Source organism: Dipteris shenzhenensis, chromosome 20 (genome assembly GCF_047967505.1).
Source record: "Dipteris shenzhenensis isolate YYH24624 ecotype China chromosome 20, Dip_SZ_1.0, whole genome shotgun sequence".
NCBI lineage: Eukaryota > Viridiplantae > Streptophyta > Polypodiopsida > Gleicheniales > Dipteridaceae > Dipteris > Dipteris shenzhenensis.
The window spans coordinates 25140925-25159319 of NC_141615.1; the positions used below are offsets into that span (position 1 = coordinate 25140925).

The window sequence follows — 18395 nt, forward strand, 5'->3', positions numbered from 1 at the left end:
TGATCGCCTCCTCCATGGGCGTCGTAGTGGTGCTGGTGCTGTCTCGCGTGATCCCTCGTATCCGGATGTTGAGGGCTTTCGAAGCCCTCTGCTGCTGCTCCTGTATGGCGGCGGAAACAGTTGCCTTTGCGGGCTCCTGTTTTGCCACGTCCACCCACCTAGTCGTCTCTGCTATAGCCGACTGTATCGTGGCTATCTGTGCCTCCATCTCTGTGACTGGGGTCCCTGCAAGCGCTGCTCTCAGGGTCTCGAGCTCCTCTCGAAGCTGTGTGATGTCGTGTCTGAGCCCTTGGATAAGGGTGCCCTGCTCGTGTATAATGTGGGCCTGCTCCTGGGTGTATCGGGCCTGCTCCTGAGTGTAATGTGTCAGCTCTGCTTGATGGGCCCGGATGTTGTGTATCTCAGCCAATAGGGAGTCCCAAGCATCTGGTAGGGGCCTAAGGTATCCTGGTCCAGGTGGGAATTGGATCTCGAGAGGGGCTGGAATGAAGGTGGGCTGCTGAGGTTGTACTGAGGGTGGGGACAGTGTGATCTGGGCGGGGGAGTGGTATGTAGGAGTAGCGAGGCCGAACGAGGTGATGAATGGTGGCTGATTTGTGAGTGTTGGGGAGAGAGAGAGAGCAAGAGAGTGAGTTGAGAGCTGAAAGCTTGAAAGCTTAGTTGCAATAGAAGAGTGTAAGAGTACAACTGAAAGAGCGAGAGATAAGGTTTTGTCCTAGTGACAAAACCTTAGTAGTCACTAACCATAGTTAGTGGACTAACTGCGGTTAGGGGGAAAAACCTCTTAAAGAGGGAAAAGTGCCCCTAACTAGCTTATTAAATTACATTGGTCACTGCTGAATTATATCTATAATTCCAACACCCCCCTGCAGTGCCAATGTCATGTACAAGGCTGATCAATCACCAAACGGATATAAGTTCAGGGCACTGCGAAATGCCTCAAACTTTTCACGTGGTAGTGCTTTGGTGAAAATATCTGCAACGTTGTCATGTGTGGACACAAAGATCATACTGATCTCTCCTGCATGCAACTTCTCTTTGACGTAGTGATAGTGAACCTCAGTGTGCTTCGTGCGAGCATGAAACACTGGATTCTTTGCCACTGCAATGGCACTCTGACTATCAGTGAGAATTGGAGAAGGACCCTCCAATGACAGATGAAGATCAACAAATAGACGTTGCAGCCAGACACATTCAACTGTTGCTGTGAAAGCTGCCCTGTACTCAGCTTCACATGATGAGGTAGCCACTGTAGATTGTTTCTTGCTCAGCCAGGAAATGCAAGATTTACCCAAAAAGAAACAATTGCCACTAGTGGACTGCCTAGTGTCATAATCACCAGCCCAATCTGAATCATTGTAGGCATGCATCTGCAAGTCACCCCCCTTGGGAAATAACAAGCCAAAAGACTTCATGCCCTGCAAATAACGGAAGATGCGCTTAACTGCCTCCCAATGCATAGTTTTTGGGCTGTGCATATACCTGCTCACCTGAGATACTGCAAACTGAATATCAGGTCTAGTGTTGCAGAGATATATGAGGCATCCAACAGCCTGACTGTAAGATGTGGCATCAACTGATTCTCCTGCATCATGCATTGTGAGTTTCAGCCCCGGCTCCATGGGAGTGGCTATGGGCTTACAATCATGCATGTTAAATCTGGCCAAGAGTTTCTGCACATACTTGGACTGAGACATAACAGTGCCACGTCTCTCTTGAGAGAACTGGATCCCCAAATAAAAGTGAAGCAGCCCCAAATCTGATATGTCAAAGGTGGTCTGCAAATCAGCTTTGAAATCTGCAATATTATCTTCATTGGACCCTGTGAGCAGTAAGTCATCGACATAAAGAAGGATGACTAAAATTTCCCCCCCATCCATCTTGATGTAGAGGGTGCTCTCAGTAGGACTATTGTGCAGCCCCTTGCTGGTCAAAAAGGCATGAATCTTGGCATACCATGCACCAGGGGCCTGTTTCAGCCCATACAAAGCTTTGTTTAGCTTGCATACCTGAAGTGCATTTGCTGTAATTTCAAAGCCTGGAGGTTGTTTGACATAAACCTCTTCCAGCAAGTCTCCATTTAAGTAGGCTGTTTTTATGTCCAACTGATGAACATTCCACTCAAAATGTGCAGCCATTGCAATAACAGATTGGATGGTGGTCATCCGGGATGTAGGAGCAAAAGTCTCCTCATAATCTATGCCCTTTTTCTGAGCATAGCCTTTAGCAACTAGCCTTGCCTTGTATCTGTCAATGGAGCCATCTGGCTTCCGTTTCACCTTGAAAACCCATCGTGTGCCAATGGCATGTTTACTTGGTGGCAAGTCTACAACATCCCAAGTCTGATTCTTCTTAATGGACTGCAACTCATCGTGCATGGCACTCATCCAATGCACATTGTCCTTTGCTTCTTCGAATGTTGCAGGCTCCTCCTCATCGAGAAGAGTACCTGCATATGCTGATTCCCACTGAATTAGCACCTTCCATGTGCCTTGCTGCACTGCGAGTCCTGCCAGGTAATGGAGCATCAATCTTACTCTCTCAGAGAGTCTGTAACAGCTAGTTTGGGACTGTTTTTGCTGCATATATGTCTGCAATTTCTAGCTGATCCACCTGTTCCACTGCCTGTGGAGGTGGCAAGACATCTTGTGGCTGAACTGGAGCATCGGGAGGTGGCTGTAAATTCTGATTTGCATCAGAAATATCAGTAGGGGAACCCAAAGCAATGGGTAGTAACCCCTCAAAAACATCCTCTGAAGAAGAAGGCATATGAAATTCAGCCTGAGTGTGAGCTGAATTTTCTGCAAATATCACATCTCTACTGACAATGATCTTGCGTGTAGCAGGATTGTAGAGACGGTACCCCTTGCTTTCTGCACTGTACCCAACAAATATGCACTTAATTGCCTTATCTGACAACTTATGCCGAAATTCAACTGGCACATGAGCATATGCAAGGCATCCAAAGACTCGGAAATGATCCTTAGTGGGAGCCCGATTTAAAATGTAGTTGGCACACATCAGACCTTCAAGCCAGAATTTGTGAGGCATGTGTTTGCTTTTCAGCATACATCTGTCCATCTCCATAAGAGTTCGATTTTTCCTCTCAGCTTTGCCATTTGGCTGAGGAGTCAGCCTCACTGTGAGCTGATGCACAATACCCTTGCCTTTCAGAAAAGCATCAAAATCTGCAGACAAGTATTCCCCACCTCTATCTGTGCGCAATGTTTGTATCTTGAGTCCAATTTCATTTTCAACCATGGCTGAAAAGTGTTTAAACACCATGAACACTTCTGATTTGCGCTTCAGCCCAAAGACCCAAGTGAAATTGGAGTAATCATCAATAAAAGTAACAAAGTAGAGATGACCACCCAATGATGGAGTCCTCATGGGACCACAAACATCACTGTGTATAAGCTGTAATTTGCGGACAGCTTTAACTGAACCATCCTTTTTGAAGGGGAATCTATGCATCTTGCCTAAAATGCACCCTTCACAGGCATGTGGAGGAGGTGTCTCAAGAGGTGGCAATGCATCAATCATAGAGTGCTTCTGAAGCGTCATCAAGCTGTTGTAATGCATGTGGCCATATCGGGCATGCCATAATTCTGCATCTGCATGGGCTGCTCTTTTCTCATAAAGATCAAGCTGAAAAAGCATGGGCTGCTCTTTTCTCATAAAGATCAAGCTGAAAAAGCCCATGTAGCAAAGTACGAGATAATCTCAAGGCATAATCATTTTCCCTGTCTCGGACAGCTCTCGGACAGCACATTTGTCATCCTCAAAGATGACCTGAAATCCAGCCCTGTTAAGAGTGGACACTGAAAGAAGATTCTTGGTGATACCAGGCACATATACAGATCTGAAAGTCTGAAACTGAGCCATCAATGGGAGTAAGCTCAACTTCTCCTGTGCCACGTACTGAATATGATGAGTTATTGGCACAAGTGACTTTCTTACCAACGGGAGGTGGATGCAAGGAAGTAAAGAGACACTTTCTAGAAGTGATATGCTTGGATGCACCGCTATCAAAATACCAAGTATTCAGTGTTTCATTGACACTGAAAGCAGATGCATCCGTAGAAGAGTCATAACTGCAAGTCAAAAATGCATATGTATCATCATTACAAGTGGCTGTACTATCCCGAGCATCTGGAGCAGCCAGCCTAGAATCTGAAATGCAAGATAAAAAGGCATAATCTTGTCCAACAAAGTTGGTTGCAGCATCCCCACTGTCAGATGCATGAGGAACTGAATCTGAAACAGCCATACCGGAGCTGTTTTTCTTCTCTTTTGCAAGCCTTTTCTTGCATTCTGCAATGTGATGACTTGGCTTTTTGCAGTAATGACAAAAACCCTTCTTCTTGGGCTTACTTGCATCATTTTTAGCCTTTTGTGAAGGCTGTCCTGACCCACTGGAAGGCTGATTTACTGATGTCTTTGCCTGTCCCTTTGTTTTTGATTTGAACTTTGAGAGCATAGCTTGTTCACCTGCACGTGAAGCCAAGTTTTTCCTGGTCTGCTCTTCATGAAGCAGAAGTCCTATCAACTCATGAAAAGTGAGAGGATTTGCACCCCCCCTCAATGATAAGTTCAACGAGGTATGAAAGCTGAGATAAGACTCAGGAAGAGAATTCAGAGTGGTGGTAATCATCTCTGAATCAGGAATAATCTCATCTATGTTCAATAATTGCGCTCTGAGATCCTATAGCTTTGTGAGGTGGACTGACATGGAGTCACCCTCTTCCATATGTGTATTACTTAACTCTCTTTTCAAGAAAGATACCCTTGCATCATTCCGGGCTGCATACATGCTTTCTAAGATATCCCACGCTACCTTTGAGGTCTTACACGACCGGATATGCGGAATGATGAATCTTTTCACTGAAAGAGAGATGCATGACAAAGCTAAGGCATCCCGTGAATCCCGTCCCTTCTGCTCTGGAGTAGTGGCTATAGCTGCACCAACAACTTGTTCTGCAGCTGCACCCTGTGCACGACCTCTTCCACCTCCTTGCTGAGGAGGGGTATTAGGTGCCATATCTGCTGGTCGGATCTCACCCCCATTCACATAATCCCATAAATTGCGAGAAATCAGAATATTGCGTACCATAAAACTCCAGGGGGAGTAGTTGGTACCATCCAACTTGTCTTCCTGTGAAAGACCACCGAACTGGAAATCATTCTGATTTTGCTGGGCCATATTTGAGAAAGAGATTTTAGCAGATACAAGACTGAATTCCCTTACTGGGAATGAAATGCACAACTCCCAAAAAACACAGCCAAGCACTGGCTGTAAATGCAACTCAGATTTCTGCACTTGCACTGTCAGAAATCTGTCCAAGCAAAAAAAAAAACTCTCCAGAATCTGCCAAAAGTGCTGCAAAACACTTCAAGAAAGGGAGTATGAACTGAAATCTCCAAAATTGCTCTCCCAACACAAAAGCCCCAAAATAGGCCCGAAATTGCAACCAGAAAGGGGCAAATTGATCAAAAGCCCCAAATGTTGCAAGAATTGCGCTCTGTCTGCAAAAGCCCCAAATTTCACTACGAAATTGCAGTGTAATTACAAAATCCCCAAATTTCTTCAAGAAATTGTACTGCAGAATTGAAAGCCCCAAATTTCGAGCTTGAAATTGAGTCGAATTTCACCCAAATAGCTATTCTCCTGCAAAAGCCCCAATTTCTTGGCCAATCTTTGCAATATGCTTGCAATGTGTGCCAAAAAATGGACAAAAACCCCAAATCTAACAAACTGCCCAATTCACAGATTGTGCTCAAATCTATCCAAGGATTGCTCTGCCAAACAAGCAAAGTGTACCTGCCAAATGACCAATCTTTAAGAGTGCCTGTACGGATGGGCTGCACGCAGATAGTATTGATGTACGGAATCTGTACGGACAACTCAGCGCAAGTGTACGAGGTGTACGAACTGAACTTGGCGAGGCTGTACGGCAAAGACAGATGTACGGTGCAGAGACGTATGACGACCTGTACGGAAACATGACCTGTACGGAAGCAAGTATGACGATGTATGGAAGCAGGTATGACAGGTACGTGTATGTATGTACGGCGAACTGATTGCATGTACGATTGGTACGGCGCTGATGCAGGTAAGGTTGGTACGGCGCTGCGGACAATGACTGCTGTACGGTGTGCAGTAGAGAAGATGTACGGCGAACGTAGACTGTACGACGTTGCAGTCTTGCTGTACGGAATGCGTAGGTACGTACGGTACGGCAAGTACAAGCAGCAGGTGCGGCAGATGTGAGCAGGTACGACAGGTACGGACAACGAGACTGCAGCTGACGAAGGTATGAGCAGCAAAGAGAGCTTGCGGGAGCTAGAGTCCGGGAGCAGAGAGCAGGTCCTAGAGCACGATCTGCTCTGATACCAAATGTTGAGTGTTGGGGAGAGAGAGAGAGCAAGAGAGAGTGAGCTGAGAGCTGAAAGCTTGAAAGCTTAGTTGCAATAGAAGAGTGTAAGAGTACAACTGAAAGAGTGAGAGATAAGGTTTTGTCCTAGTGACAAAACCTTAGTAGTCACTAACCATAGTTAGTGGACTAACTACGGTTAGGAGGAAAAACCTCTTAAAGATGGAAAAGTGCCCCTAACTAGCTTATTAAATTACATTGGTCACTGCTGAATTATATCTATAATTCTAACATGATTGAGAGGGAGAGGGGATACGAGGGAAAAGTATTGTGGAGCCGTGGTCGGTGGGGCTAGTGATGGGGCTACTGGAGAGGAGACCTGTGATGATGATGCAAGAGAGGGGGAGGAGAGAGGTGGCGTAGATGATGAGGCAGATGATGGTGGTGAAATAGTGGTGGTAACCATAGAGGTCAAGGATGTGGTGAGCGGCATGGGCTTCGGGTGGGCCCCTTTCTTTTGGGCCGCGGTGCTGTCCACTGCCAAACCGCTCCGGTTGCTGCGTTTGTTGAAGTCCTCCAGGCTGAGTTGCTTTTGTGTTTTCCCCTTGTCATTGTTCCCCTTCCCCATCTCCTCGTGTATGTAAATTTGGACCAAAGGGTCTCCCGCCTAGTCCCCTGTCCTCATCCCCCTTTGCCATTCATTATTGGGGAGGCAGCAGCGGGCAAAGGAGGGGTTGCAGGAGGGCGGAGCTGTAGGCGGAGGGGGCAAAACAGGAGCAGCACGGGAGGGACAGCGAGAGGGCAGGGGCGGAGGGGCAGCGAGGGACATCAAAGGAGCAGGGCGGAGGGGCAGAGCGAGGGGGTGGAGGGGCAGCGTGCAGCGAGAGGTAGCGAGGGGCAGCGAGGTAGTAGAGCGGGAGGGGGAGAGGGCGGAGAGGCGATAGGCAGGGCGGAGAGGCGGAGGGGCAGGGTGGAGAGGTGGAGGGGCTACGGGAGAGGCTAGCCGGAGAGGGTGCAGGGCGGAGAGGCGGAGGGGCAGGGCGGAGCGGAGAGGCTACGGGAGAGGCCTACGGGAGAGGCTAGCGGGAGGGAGAGGGTGCAGGGCGGAGAGGCGGAGGGGCAGGGCGGAGCGGAGAGGCTACGGGAGAGGCCTACGGGAGAGGCTAGCGGGAGGGAGAGGGTGCAGGGCGGAGAGGCGGAGGGGCAGGGCGGAGCGGAGAGGCTACGGGAGAGGCCTACGGGAGAGGCTAGCGGGAGGGAGTGGAGAGGCTACAGGAGGGGGTGGAGAGGCTAGCGGGAGGGGGCAGGACATGGCTGGACACCGTAGGTGCTTCGCACTTTAGTGTAGGCCGATGGTTGGTGTTCGAGGCATGGGTGATAAGTGTACTTCTTCTCATTTAATTTATTGTTCTATTTTGTTTTATTACATATTGTATGCACTTTATCTAAATCTCATAAATTGGGTCCACAGCAAGCTGCGATGGGTCGCCTTCCCACAGACAAAGAGGTGAGATGTGCAATTCGCATAGGAGAGAAGACATGGTTTATTGAGATGGAGGCCATGGGAGCAACAGTCGATTGGGCCGAGGTGGTTGCTCGCACGGTATAAGTCTATCCTACTTGTAATATCATGCAAGCTCTAACATCCCATCAGCGGAGGTGAGCGGTAATAACTAGGAGGCAGGTTTCGAGGGATTTGGCTTACATGGATTTGACAAGGGCAAGGGATCAGGAATATCTCATGACGGCCAAGGATCAGGCTAGCGTGGTGACAACGACGATAATGACGATGACCATGATTCATATGAGCAGTAGTAGTAGTAGTATTAGTAATAGTTTGTATATACTTTGGCATGTATATGATTTTGTATGTCGGCTCAGTTGCTATATAGCGACGTTTATATAGTGACATTTCTTTTTCGACGTTAATAGCAGTTCACACAACAATATAGTGTAAAGGTATCAATAGGCATGCATCACATACCTACGCACTCCCCATATCCTAGACAATCATGCATGGTCCACATCAATATCAAACACGTATCCCCCTCCATAAGGTCTATAGCTCCTCGATCAAGGGTGCCATGTGGGAAATACAAGTACTTCTGATTTTGTGCTTTACACTACAAGGCACAGGCCATTTTCCAATGGAAATACTGACTTTTTTACACTAAAAGTTTTTTTCTTAACAGGCGCAAGGTCAGTATTTACGTCACTATGTATAATGACCTATTTGTGCATGCATATATGCAGGACTTATTGTGGTCCTAGTTTGAATGCATGACACGGAAAATTGTTCTAAGATTAGTACAATTTGGATCAAGAAACATCTGGTGTTTTCTCTACATGATCTAGAATGCCGTTATGTATGTTTCTGAACAGATCCTGCACTTGTGAGTGTGATGAAAATTCCATTCCTTTTCATATTTTATGTTGTAGGAACCATGGGGAAACTGCGACTACATGCACAATATATTATTATTTAACACATTGGACTCTAGATTTGTTTCAAGGAGACATAGAGTACTTGAAGACAAGTTTTCTAGAGATTTTTAAACAAAAGTTAAGTTCAAGCTCTGCATTATCTAACAGAGACGATAGTCAGAAGGTGGGCTGTAGTCAGAGACAATAGTGAGAAGGTGGGCTGTAGGTTTGAGATTGCTCCTCTGAACTATACTGTATTATCTAACAGAGACAATAGTGAGAAGGTGGGCTATAGGTTTGAGATTGCGACTTCCTATTTTCTTTGAGTACATTTGGCTCTTGGTTCTGATGTATTAAGCTCGTGACGAGGTTAGCAAGTGTTGAGTGAGGTACACTTGCCTGGATCTTCAGGCTTATATAGTAAAAAATGTTGTTTTTTGCCTTCTATTGTTGGCACTTTCCTTCTGGTAGTGTCATGTATTACATTGGAATATTAGAATATTAACCTTATCAAGCATTTTATTGTGTGTCAGATACCAATAATTGTCTTAATACTAACTTAGGATTTTGATGTGTAGATGTGCTGCCCTAATCCAGTTGCAGCTTCTGTTTCTCAAAGCGTAGAGCGACAAAGACATTGCCTTCTTGTAGCTGCGTCCAACCCACATCGACTGCCAACCCCTATTCCTCGACCTCCAGTGCATACTTTGATACAGCCAAGTGCATCTGGTGATCCGCTTGCTGAGCATTGGTGGCTTGCTGATGCTGAGACGGTTGCCAAGGCTTTTTCACAGGTATGTTGTTATCTGACGTCACTAGTGTAGAATTCAAGCTCCTGTGAATTGAATCGTTGTATTATTGAAGTTTTTTCTGGTTCTGAAACATCATTGTTATTCTCAGTGTTTTGTATCGCTCTCTGTGATATCCCCCAGACAACTTCCACCTCTAAAGTCAATCTTTAATGGGGTAAGCTTCTTTGCACAAAGCACGATCTCCTGCATCTCTGTCAAGGAATGACTGGATTTATAAGTTATGTTGTAATTGGTACTACTGTGTGGTTTTGTAAAGTCTGAATGCCGAATTGTTGATTGCTTCATTTTACCTTCTTGGTAATGCTTATACGGACTGCATTTGAGCTACCCCCATATGAATATTGTGATTGAGTACTAGTCAGTCCTGTTTTAGCTAAATGTGGAAGGCCAATGGAAGCCTTGTTTTTAACTAATTTACACAGCACAGTCTTTAGACATATCAGCCATTGCTAATGGGAATGCATTGGTTATAATTCATTAAATGATCTTGTATATTTTTCTATTGTATATTCTGACTTAGGATGCTTGAACACGGTTTTGGGACCTTTAGTTTGTTTGAGTATGTCAAATACGTAAAAGGTGGTTTTGGTGAGAATTCAACGTGATTGTCAGATGTATTTCTTTGTTAAAGTGCTGCTCAGAAGGTCTACAGGATTGAGTACAAGAGAAGAACTTTACCCTTGTCGTGAAGTTTGAATATTAAACCCCAAAAACCAGTCGGGGTGGGTTGGTACTGCATACACCTTGTCGTATCCCTGTAAGTTTTAAGGTAATCCCTAAAACGTGCCTAGAATTGACGGATGCATCACCCACTAATCTGGAAGTGTGACTTGAACGTCAAAGAGGGCATCCATTGTAGAGGCTAGAGCGAAATACTACCTTACTAACCTTACTGCTAAATGTGAAGAACCAGATATTTCAGAATGGGTGCAATGCATGCAGAATTTCAATGCTGATTGGGCCCTCCAATGGGGAAGAGCGCCCTCATGAGAGTACTTGTTTCTGCTTGACCTATATGCAAGTTGTGTGTGTGTGCGTGAGAGAGTGGCAGTCTGAGGTCTGCTTCTATGCGTCATTGGTGTATGCCTGCTACATGCAAGTCTATGGAATCCACCCTCCAATTTCTCATGATTAGAGGCTCACAATTGGAGGTGGAGCCTATGTCTCATGATGGTAGTCTACTTTTGCGAGTGCTGTAATATTGGGTGGGTCTGTGACATCCCCTGCTACTGAACTTTTGTACATACATTTACGCTTCTTTTTAGTTTCTTGGCCAGATTAGCAACATCATATGCCAGACCTTTCTAGGGAGTGGATCTCATAGGTGTGGACTGGGCTGGATTTGAGAGACTACAAGTCACTATGCTCTTATGTATGATCCATGGGAAGAGATGGGTGTTTGCCACATGACCTCTACACACAAATGTTCAGTTTCAAATTATCACTGGCAGATAGAGGTTGCCATGGTGAGCTCTCTCATCATCGATACAGCTTGTGAGAAATGGAGATGAGAGGCGTTGGTACTCACGAGCTACTTGATGGTTCCATTCTCAGGGCATGTCTGGTACTCACGAGCTACTCGATGGTTCCATTCTCAGGGCATGTCCATTGACCCTGTTCCACCATACTAGTATTCTCTTGATGTACCTATTCTATGCTTGATACAATAGGTGATTCATTGTCTCGTTAGAAATGGTTTGTGGCAGGTGTACATTTAGCATTTCTGTTTTCTCTCTGACACAACCACACAATACAAAAATGTGTTCTATAGGGAGCTTTTCCTTTGTTTGACTGATGATGGATCACAGATTCATCAGACCATGTGGGTACCTATAGATTTCACCTTTCACATGGGGTGCTGATAGCCATGGGTCAATGTTGGACCTTGTCTCATAGGGAGATTGATCGAGATATGAATGCATTACACTAGCATTGTGAGCTGAGAATTGTACAATATGTGATGTGGAGGAGGTGGAAATAGAGGAGCATGTCCTCATGAGATGTCCTCGATATTATGAGATCGGGGGGAGATACCATTGCCTCTTTGAGCAGGGATTTCCAAATATGAGCGGAGTTGTTGACCAATCAGAGCAGAGATTGCCGTCCTCTTTGTTTCAGGCTGAATATCATATGAATGCCTCCCATTAAATCAGACATCTCTGATATGGCGGAATTTCAGCTGTGGGTATGTTTAGGATCGTTGAATATAGAATCGAAATTCAAAGTGGGGAGCTTCAAAGCCCATTTTCTTTTTAGCTCTTAGATTTAGACTAAGTTTGTAGTCTTAGGTGCTATTATGTTTTGGTATCCCCTCACAGCCCCTCTCACACACACACACATTAGGTGCTATTATGAGCTTCAAAGCCCATTTTCTTTTTAGCTCTTAGATTTATACTGATTTTGTGGTCTTAGGCGCTATTATGTTTTGGTATCCCCCCATAGCCCCTCACACACACTTTTTTTTTTTTTGGGGTGAAAACTTTGATTGATTACATTACAAGAATAGTCACCTCAAAAAAGAGGTGCTAGAAAATACATCAACTGAAGATCTGAGTATAAGCCAAATATACATCCTGATCTATCTGGCGAGTTTGCAAGCAATCAAAAAAAGATTGCTGCAGAGAACGCTTAAAGAAAGAAAACAAAGAAAAATTGAGATCACTGAAGACTTTACAATTACGGTCTGTCCATAAAGTCCAATGAAACAAACCTAAGCTAATTCTCTTGTCTCGCATTTTCTATCACGGGCGATGGCACTGGTTATTCCACCCAGCCTTACTCTCGTGGATCACAGTTTTCACCTGATACATATTTTCTTTTTCCTCATGCATATCCACAAGACCCACATCTCCCTAGATGGTTCCCTCTGCCACATGTCATCATTTTAGCCCTTTTCTTGGTACACCATTTACCCCTCTCTTGGGGCACATTAAAACCATTTGCCCCTTGGCATTATTGCACATTTAGGTGCACCTAGGCCTTAGCACACAGAACCACCTAGTCAATGGCATTTCACCCTCACCTAGGACCTTGGCAGTTTTTTCTCTTGACCATTTTATTTACGCACATTAAATATTACAGAAGTCGGTCATCTAAGAGAAAATGCCCACCGATCTTTCCGAGGTCATGCTATCTCGGCTAGAGCATAACATTCCTTCCCTCTTCAAGCATCAGCGTCCTCGATGATGAAATCTGGGAACACTCTCCGTAACTGGTATATGGATTCCCAGGTAGCTTCCGATAGAGGCTGACCATGCCATGCAACCAACACCGTGGGTATCTTCCGATTTCGTATTTGCATTGTTCCTCGGTCCAGGATTCTTGTTGGTTTGCGTCTTGCATTATCCTCTATCTCCTGAAACAAAACCACACCTTCGATTAGTGAGTCACCAATATGCAAAAATTTCTTTAAATGAGAAACATGAAACACTGGGTGCACCTTACACCATGGTGGTAATTCTAATTTATAGGCTACCTTGCCTATTCTTTTTAGAATTAACCACGGCCCACAGTATCGAGGTGATAACTTAGCACACTCTCATGAAGTCAACGACTTTGATAGCGAAGGAACTCTGAGAAAAACTTTTTCTCCTTCCTTAAATACTCTTATAGACCGGTTTTCATTCGCATACACCTTGGCTCTATCCATAGCTTGGCGGATATTAGCCCTCGCAAGTGCTAGCATCTCCCGCATCTGAACCACAAAGTTCGCGGCACTAGGCACTTTTTGAGGTACTCCAACTATAGTTGGATTTGCTGGTCTATAACCATAGTTCAGCTCAAACAGACTGAACCCTGTAGAGGAATGTTTTCTATCATTGTAGGCAAACTCCAACAATGGCAACCACTTGTCCCATGTATGTTGCCTCAATGACACATATGCCCTCAGCATATCCTCTAAAGTCTGGTTGACTCTCTCCGTCTGACCATCCATCTCAGGATGATCCCCACTACTCATTCCCAACTCAGTCCTTAGTGTCTCAAATACCGCTGTCCAAAAATGACTGGTAAATCTGACATCTCTGTCTGACACTATGGATCTAGGCAATCCATGCAGACGAAATATATGTCTAATAAACAAATCCGCTACTTGCGGGGCACTATCAGACTCTCTAGTCGGAATGAAGTGAGCCATCTTGGTTAGACGATCAACCACCACAAGGATAGAATCATACCCTCCTTGTGTCGTAGGCAGCCCTACAATAAAGTCCATGGAAATGCTCTCCCACTCACTTAGTGGTATCTCCAAGGGCTGTAAAAGTCCGGGTGGCTTCACCCGCTCGGCCTTGCTTACCTGACACGAGAAACACCGTGTCACATATTCATGAATATGCTTTTTGATCTTTGGCCAAAAGAAATCTCGCTTCACGAGATCATATGTCTTCTCGACTCGTGGATGTCTCGCACACGGGCTATCATGGCACTGTCGAATGACTCTCTGCCTGAGATCATTCTGACTAGGTACTACAACCTTGCCATTTCTTTCTAGCATACCATCCCTTATGGTATATCTTGCATAAGTTTGGCCTTTTCTGGATGCCAGGGCATCCCTCTCATTTTCCCCGGGTTTTAACACATGAGCCTTAGGCCATAAGCTCTAGACAAACTCGTCTGCCTTTTGAGTTTCTCTAATCTCGGTCATTAGAGCACTCTCTAATACCGTGAAACTCAGGTTGTGCATAATGCGAGACAACGCATCAGCCACCTTATTATCTTTTCCTCTTGGGTACCGAATCGTTAAATTAAACTCGTGCATGAGCTCTGCCCACCTAGCTTGGCGGCCCCTCAAGTCAGGCTGTTTACTAAAATGTTTCAGAGTATCATGATCCACATCCACATAAAACTCTGAACCATACAAATAATGCCTCCATGTTTTCAAAGCATGGATAACTGCATACAACTCTAATTCATGAGTTGGCCAATTTTTTGAGAGGGAGAAAGCTTCTTGCTTTCAAAGGCTACTGGCCTTCCCTCTTGAAGAAGAACTGCCTCTACCGCAATGCCACTTGCATCGGTTTCCAGGAACAACGGTTTCTGGGGATCAACTATTTTTAACACTGGTCCTGTGACCACAGCTTGTTTTATGGTGTTAAAACTTTCTTGTTGATTCTGTCCCCAAATAAAAGGTACTTTATCTGAGGTCAGATCAGTCAATGGCGATACTATTCTGGAATATCCTTTGATATGCCTTCTATAAAACTGGACAAATCCCAAGAATGATCGCAACGCAGTCAGGCTCTGAGAGATTGGCCAAGTTAGTATCGCAGCCACTTTCTTCGGATCCATTTCTACCCCCTGTGGAGTAATTATGAACCCTAAATATTCAAGCCTAACCATACATAGTATAGTTTTCTTTTGATTTACATAAAGACTGGCTTTCCTCAAAGTACTGAACACTACTCTTAAGTGTTCACAATGCTCAGTAATACTTTTACTGAATATCAGGATATCGTCAATAAAATGTACTACGATCTTTCCGATATACGGATGTAGTAAATCGTTCATAAGCATGACGAATGTCGCTGGAGCATTGGTAAGTTCGAAGGGCATTACCAAAAACTCATAATGACCAAACCTGCTTCTGAAAGCGGTTTTATGCACATCCTCGGCTCTAATCCGGATCTGATGGTAGCCACACTTAAGATCTATCTTGCTGAAAATCACGGCTCCATGCAATGCATCTAGCAAGTCATCAATCCAAGCCATCGGATACCTGTGCTTAACAGTGATATTATTCAATGCTCTGTAATCTATACAGAGGCGAAACGTATCATCCTTTTTCTTCTTTAATATCACTGGAGAAGCAAAAGGTGAGAAACTTGGTTGAATCTGCCCCAACTTGAGGTATTCTTCCAGTTGTCTACGCACCTCCGCCTCTTCAGTAAAACTCATTCTATAGGGAGGTCTATTTACAGGTTCTGCCCCCGGGATCAGTTCAATCTTATGCTGAACTTTCCGCTCTGGAGGTAACCCATAAGGTAGTTCATCCCTAAAACATTCAGAGAACTTCTCTGATATCTCTTTAGCCAACTCGGCCATTTTCCCATCTTGGGTAGCCTCAGTGCTAGCCGATGCATCATCAATCGACTCTACCGATGCTATACACAGACACAGAAACTCTCTCGGAGTCCTCCGAATTTCCATGGCTGAAATCAGTGGTCCTCGAGGTAAATCCTTTTCACCTCGCAAAACATATTCTACCCCGTTCATCTTGAACTGGTAAATATGCTTCTTCCAATCAATGGCTGGATTTTTTCGAAAATGCCAAGCCATGCCTAGGGCTATATCTGCGTGAGCAAGTCTGGTCAATTCAAAGTCCAGCTTCTCAACATAGTCCTGAATTCGAAGTTCCAACTTGGTAACCCTTTGGTCCCATACTTCAGTTGAACTTCTGTCCGCCATCCTGACTGTATAAGCATAGTCAGACAGACTAGTTTTCAACTTGAGCCTCTTAATCAGCTTGGAGTTGATTACATTGTGTGTTGACGCTGAGTCAAACAACACTATCACATCATTGACTGGCTACTTGCCCTTTCATTTTAATCAACTCGGGCTCATCGAAAACCGTATATCTCGTTGCTGCGGGCTTTGAAAGGATGTTATCAGGTGCACCGCTTACTAAGTAACATAACACACTTAACAACACAGGTACTAACCTCTGAGAGGGTCCCGTCAATTGCATCTACATATGTTCCGCATTGGGACTCTCCTGCATTTCCGCATCGCATTCAGATATTATCATATTGGCCGTGCGACGGTCTTTATTCAGTGGACAATCTTTCCACTAATGTCGTTGAAGGCAGCCGAAGCACAATCCTTCTTTTCTAGCTTTCTCTTTTTGTTCAGGGGTCAACGAGGACTTTGACCAAGCCCGGGCTGCCATTGGAGTTATTTTCCTTTTCACCCCAACGGTGGTACTCGTTTTTGCTAGTCCCTCAACCGGCTTCACCTGCTTGGTTTGGCCACTTGGCTGCGAGACACTTGCCTTTGAAGTCCATTTCCTCTGGAATCCCCCTTTTCTCGGGTACTCATACTGAGTCCCTGCCTGCACAAATCCGCTAGATCTGCCTATGGCATCCTCATAGTTCAGGGATACTGCAATAGATTCATCTAATGTAGTCACATATTTAGCCCGAACTTCTATTTTAATCTTGTCGGTCAGTCCATAGGTATAGTCTTTTAACTGAACCGACATAGGGAGAGGGTCTGTTATTTTCATAACACATTCCCTGAATTTGTCAGTGTACTCTGCCACCGACAGACTCCTCTGACGAAGGTTTCTATAAGCATCCCAAGCTCGGGACTCTTCATTAGGTGGATTAAACCCTCCCCAGGTGGTAGGAGCAACTTGATCTTTCTGTTGCTTTATCCACCATCTATCCGCTGCCTCAATAAACAGGTGAGTGACCTCACAGATTTTCTTTAGATCAGATCTGATTTCACAAATGGCGAAGGCTTCTTCCCACTTGTGTAACCAAACCTCGATCACATCAGAACTGCGCTCGGTCATCCGACCAGCGTACTTCTCCGGTCTATAGTTGGCAATATTGGGCACCTTGACCCTCGCACGCTCTGATGAATGTATACTGGGCTCTGGCTCTGCTGGAGCTTTGCCCTTATCAATTCTAGATGGTCTAGCCGACAAGGCTTGCACCATCTCCCTAATCTCATTCTGACCAGCATTCATCTGAAGCTGCTGGTTCATAATTTGTTGTAAAGCATCTTCTAATACCGAAATCCTACCGACCAGAGTAGGTGTTGTGTGATGGGACATTTGTTGTGTAGACCGTGCTCTAGACTCACTAGGATTCACTCTAGAATTTTGTCCTTCTGCCTCCATAGTTTCACAAGGGAAAATAGACTTTTTTTTTTTCCCCAGATTTCCCTTTTGTTATGTAGAATTAATAAACGACAGCCTTTGCTGCACATAACGAATCGACTGCAACTCAAAATTTGTATAAAGGAGAAAAAAGTGCTCCCTGGAAGCTCCACGCAGACTGAGTATGCGCGTTCCGTTCTTGAGGCAAGCTCGAGGAAAAAAATTGATATTTCCTGTGCCTCTCGCTTCCTTCAGAAGATCGCGTGCCTTATTTTTTTTTTCTGTGCGCAAATCTGTCACGTCAAAAGCATTTACTGCCAACTGCGCTCAGAATTAAACTTGTAAATATATGGCCTGCAACTGCGGCTTTATTCTGGCCCTTCCAATTCGTCACGACGGGTATACTACGCAGGTCATCGCCCCGCTCATCTGTACGTCGTCCATCCACCAGGGAGGTCTAGGCCTGCAATTCATTAATTGACAGAATCCCTGTAGGCTTAGTTTCTGGCATAACCACTACCCCGCAAGGCCCGTCCGTAGAGGGTGCGCCATGCTATCGCAGCACGTCGCCCATCTGTTCCGCTCGTCGAAGGCCTCCCTCGCAACAAAGTCAACCACCACGCTATTCTGCCTGGAATCAGCCTCCTCGTCGTCACGTACCACCACCCATTAACTAGATCAGCATCGATCCCGTCAGGTACTAGCCGTACGTCATCAGCCCACCACGAAGGTCGTCGTCACGTCGCATGGACTCTCCGTTAATTTGGCGCTCTGGTCCTTCGACGATCGAGATCATCTCTCTTGATCTCCTCCCTTGCGCTCTGATACCAAGTGAAACAAACCTAAGCTGATTCTCTTGTCTCGCATTTTCTATCACGGGCGATGGCATTGGTTATTCCACCCAGCCTTACTCTCGTGGATCGCAGTTTTCACCTGATACGTATTTTCTTTTTCCTCATGCATATC

General features: G+C 45.2%; 1 protein-coding gene across 1 annotated transcript in view; it reads left to right on the forward strand.

Annotated features, from left to right (window-relative positions):
* PFT1 (phytochrome and flowering time regulatory protein (PFT1)) overlaps window positions 1-18395 on the forward strand; it is a 135327-nt gene that overhangs the window by 39794 nt on the left and 77138 nt on the right. Inside the window, exons 5-6 of the mRNA XM_087391566.1 lie at window positions 9377-9592; window positions 9699-9764. Of these exons, the coding sequence (XP_087247692.1) occupies window positions 9377-9592; window positions 9699-9764 (282 nt within the window). The remainder of the gene's footprint in view (window positions 1-9376; window positions 9593-9698; window positions 9765-18395) is intronic.